We start from the raw sequence: 4511 nt of genomic DNA on the forward strand, positions 1-4511 counted from the left end.
TAAACTTTACATATTATATAGGCTACACTAACGTGACGTACGTTTTTGGGGGGTGGTTAATGAAAGGGTTCCAAGACACGACATTACTTTTGCTTCTACAGCTCTATCTCTGAATACTGTAGTGTATTGTAGGGTGTTGTTCAGCAACAAATTACATCAATTTCATTAAAATTCCCTTCAGTATTTTTTATTAACTAATAATAATTGTAATGGTTATTTAAAAGTTACGGTTAACGAGTGGCTTTATATATTTAACTTAAATGTTATAAAACATATACCAATATAGATTACCATCATTGATATCTACAAAGTAACTATTTAATGGCCAATTACTACTTACTATTATCTTTTAGATAAGTTGTGAAAGAAGTGTGGCTATATTTAGTTATGTATTTTATACTTAATTTTTAATTTGTGAGAAAGAGATTTGAAATTGACTGAATGAAACATTTTGGATAATATAGAAATTATTTGAGAATTAAGAGCCACCACTAGCAGTTATTTCATTGGTTATTTCTGTAAACTTCAGAGGTGTGATAATTTTATTAAAATATATATTTTATACATATGTAAGTGCAATGTCGCACATTAAAGAAATATTGTTTAAAATGTGTTTAGAAACATCTGAAGAAATATACAAGATGACAAGCAAATCTGATTATCTTGCTTGATTTTTTTTGTATGCAAACGTTGTTTGATCATTAAGACGTCAGCTGTCAAAGCACAAAACTATGTTCTTCGGGCATAGCATATGATAAGCCATTTATCCAAATTATTAAATAATTAATCATATTTTTAAAAAAACACTTATGATATCAGGAAAATGGATAGTAAAAACATCTTATTTTGATAAATTGTGAAATATATTAATGTAATGGAGTGTAGAAGTATGGAGTTCAAATGTTTACTATAAAAAAAAAGTTCAATAAAAGGTAGTGTAGATTTTCTTCTTCTCCTTTGATGTTATTTATTGTGTTTATTCCAGAGAGAAAATGGCTTTTTTTACAAGGGCTGAGATTGCTGTCCCACAACTTCCTCCAGATGATAGTACAGAAGCAGAAGTTCAAGCTAGTGGACTTCAAAGTGTGGATCTATCCTCTAAATTCAGTCCAGTAGTTAACACTACAGCATTTGGTAACAAGCAAGGGGATAACAAGTCAGGTTCAAAAAGATTTGAGTATGTAGTGGATCCTGAATATGGTGTACAGGTGTGACGAGATTGATTTGTAGAGTTAGATTGTGTGTTTATGGTTATGCTGGCAGCGAGACAGGACTACATCAGTGGGCTGGCCCCACAGTGTAGTTCCAGCATTTCCCGGGGGTTGTGACTGAATTAGTTAAATTGAGTTTCTTCTCTGTATGAATGTTTTTATACAAACAAATGCTGAATGCCAAGAAAAACATTTGCACTTAAACGGTGTATCTCAGTGTATTTCACCTTTCACCTGCCAAGTGCCAATTTTGTTGTTTTCATCTTATTAACTGACATGGAGCATTACTTAACCAGCCATCATTTGCATAAGCCTTTTTTTTTCTGTTCATATTCGTAGTACAAACTCTCAAACTTTTATGTTTTCAAGCTCTGTTTCAGTTGAGTGAGGTTGTCTTGTTCAGTTCAACACTAAAGTTGTAAATATACTATTGTACTTGTTGCTACTGTTTTTTGTAATAATATGTTAGGTCTGGGTTCAGCATGTAAAGAACACCAGCATAAAAACAGGAATTTTTTAAAAGGATTTTAGTGCCTTTGATTAAAATAAAATACCGTTGTGTAAATTTTAATGCTTATTTATAAGTAAACAAATATTACTTTGCTCTCTTTATTAAGTTATCAAACAAACACGTTATGGTTGGTTGTAAATCAAAGATTAGGCTGGTAACTGCTGGTGTTTTTTGAAAGGGCTATGTTTGAAAACTCTTCATTGACTTCTGTGCTTTCAAAGGCTCCTTAGAGTGTGTAAAATTGTCTATTTTTTCCATGAAATATGGTCTAAGAGTATATTTTCCTTGAGCATCTTGAAACCAGTTGTTGTTGTTTACTCTTGAGTAGTATAATAGATTAATATAACCAAGGCTGGGCCAATTCTAGCGCTTGCCTGTTTTGTATCATATTTTAAAAACATATTTTGTATATTAATTATTGGCTTTTATAAAATGAGCTGTATCTTACTATGCAGCTACAAATAAAGTTTCAAATGTAGAATTGCATTTTATGAATTTAATAAAACTTAGGAGATTGCTGATGACAAGCAAAAATACTTGACGCACATAAATATACAAGTTTAAAACTAACTTCATTCAACAAATTAAGAATACTCACATTTCCTGAGAAAACTTATTTTACTTTTAACTCATTGTAAAGATCATTAATCTTGATTTCAAATGTGGCCAAACATCATACCACTGCAGCTGTTATTTTTATAAGCAGCTTGTAAATGAAGATATTTATTAAATTTTTTGTCAGTGTCAATTTTCGTAAGAATAGTTCCATGGTTTTTAATCACAGTCCTATGCTATCAATAGATTCAAACTTAAAAATAACTTTGAATTTTTTTTATGAGATGCTTTTCACATCCGAGATATGTTGAATTCCTAAAGAAAGTAATTAACTAAATATTTTACATACCACTTCTTATTTTCTAGAGCATATTATCCACCTTTTATGTCCAAGCGCATCTAATTTTCCTGATATCTTCATTACTGATTAACTTGTTCCACCCATTTGTTTAATGTTAGTTGTAACTCGTTAAGTAAAAACAGATTTCTGTTACAGAATAGAATTAATAAGAATAATAAATGTTTTTTTATGCCCAAAATCATATTTACTAGAAAATAATTCAACTCAATTGCCTTTACTTGGGAGTTTTACTATCCTGTAACTAGTTACAACATCAAGTGGCCACCATACAAAATGTGCCTTTTTTTGGATGTATAGAAAGCCTCACCCTGAAAACTAAATTACTTCTAAATCTTAAGACATGCTGAAGAAACAAACAAACATACATCATTCATTTTAAATTAATTATATAGTCTCTGAAGATTCCTTTTAGTTCTCAAACTTTTCCTTGTTGGCAGTTTATTTGCATTGTAAGAATGCTGTATTTTTTCTTCAAGGCTTACTCACTGTCTTTGCATTAATAAAATTTGCATTATCAGTTTGGAGTGTGTCGAAAAATATGACTATTTCACGTTTTCCAACTATTAATGAAGATGTTGATACATAGTTGTTAAAATATAGTATGTATGCAGCAGTATTGATTATATATTTTACTGATTTTGTTTTATTTATTCTGTTCCAAAACTTTTTTAGGGTACATATATACCAGCAGATATATTTTTGCTATCTCTTATTTATTGTGTGTTCTAGGATATATATCTTTCCCTACAGATACCCTTTTCTGCACGTCACAACCTTTTTACATAATTACAATCAAAATTTAATTAAACATAGTTAATAAATCATATTTTAATATTATTTAAGTTTTAAGTTCTTAATTTTATATGGAAATATTTAACAAATCCTCAGTCTCTCCTAATGTGAAAATTGTGACATTTGCTGCCTAAGTCTCCCTTCTTCTCTAATTTATTTATCACTCCTCCTAGAAGTATGAAACTTAACATAAATTATTTATTATAACATACTTATTACTCAGGAAAAGCATAACTTTTATAGTCTTCAATCTTATTTGTTTATGGAGCCATAAACTAGAAAATCAGAAACTCTTGCCAAATCCTCTTTCACAAATTGCCAATAGTTCTCTGTGATGTTTAATACTATATTATTTATAACCAATAGAAAGCCAGAGTTTCAGTCTATCAAATGATATATTATATTACATTGTTTTCTGTACAGAGATTTGTGTATTTTGCTTCCATTTTGAAATTTTATTTCCATAGGAAACACATTGATGAGCTTAGCTAAATTTTTGAGGGCTCTTATTGCATAGTTAGAAAACCAGAAATATTATGATAGTTTGTTTAAGTTGTTTAGTGTAGTAGTACCATTAGTATAAAAAGTAAGCTTAAGTTTCATAGATTGTTGACAGAAAAAAAAAAGGCCAGGCAAGTACTTGTTTTTCACATGTAACTTTATTTATTATTATAAAAGTAACTATCATGTAAAAATTAGAAACTTATTAGGTTAGAATGGATAAGATTATGAAGAAAATCAAAAATTCTTCAAAAGGTATGTTATGAACTGCACGTTTGCCAAGGATTTACAACTCGTGAAACAGGATTATTAGTTAGACACCGTACAAAGGTCAGTAAAATTAAGTATAAGTAGATGTATACTGTTAAATGTTTTAAGCTATTTATGATAAATAATTGTAGTTTCCTTTTACAATTTGCAGTCATTCTAGAAAGACAGAAAGGCTAATTTACATTTATTTCCTAATTTTTTATGGCAGTTACAAGGTCGGTCAAAATGACCAACCATGTATGGAGTTAGGATAGAGAAAATAACAGATAACATACAGAGTTTTTCTGAAAAAATGTTGGATATTTATTTA

General features: G+C 29.4%; 1 protein-coding gene across 1 annotated transcript in view; it reads left to right on the forward strand.

The window, feature by feature from the left end:
* LOC106463871 (protein kibra-like) overlaps positions 1 to 3128 on the forward strand; it is a 16428-nt gene extending 13300 nt beyond the window's left edge. Inside the window, exon 6 of the mRNA XM_022391496.1 lies at positions 986 to 3128. Coding sequence (XP_022247204.1) covers positions 986 to 1214 — 229 coding nt within the window. The 3' untranslated portion in view covers positions 1215 to 3128. The remainder of the gene's footprint in view (positions 1 to 985) is intronic.
* Positions 3129 to 4511: the final 1383 nt, after the last annotated feature.

Source organism: Limulus polyphemus, unplaced genomic scaffold, assembly GCF_000517525.1.
Source record: "Limulus polyphemus unplaced genomic scaffold, Limulus_polyphemus-2.1.2 Scaffold1507, whole genome shotgun sequence".
NCBI classification, from domain to species: Eukaryota; Metazoa; Arthropoda; class Merostomata; order Xiphosura; family Limulidae; genus Limulus; species Limulus polyphemus.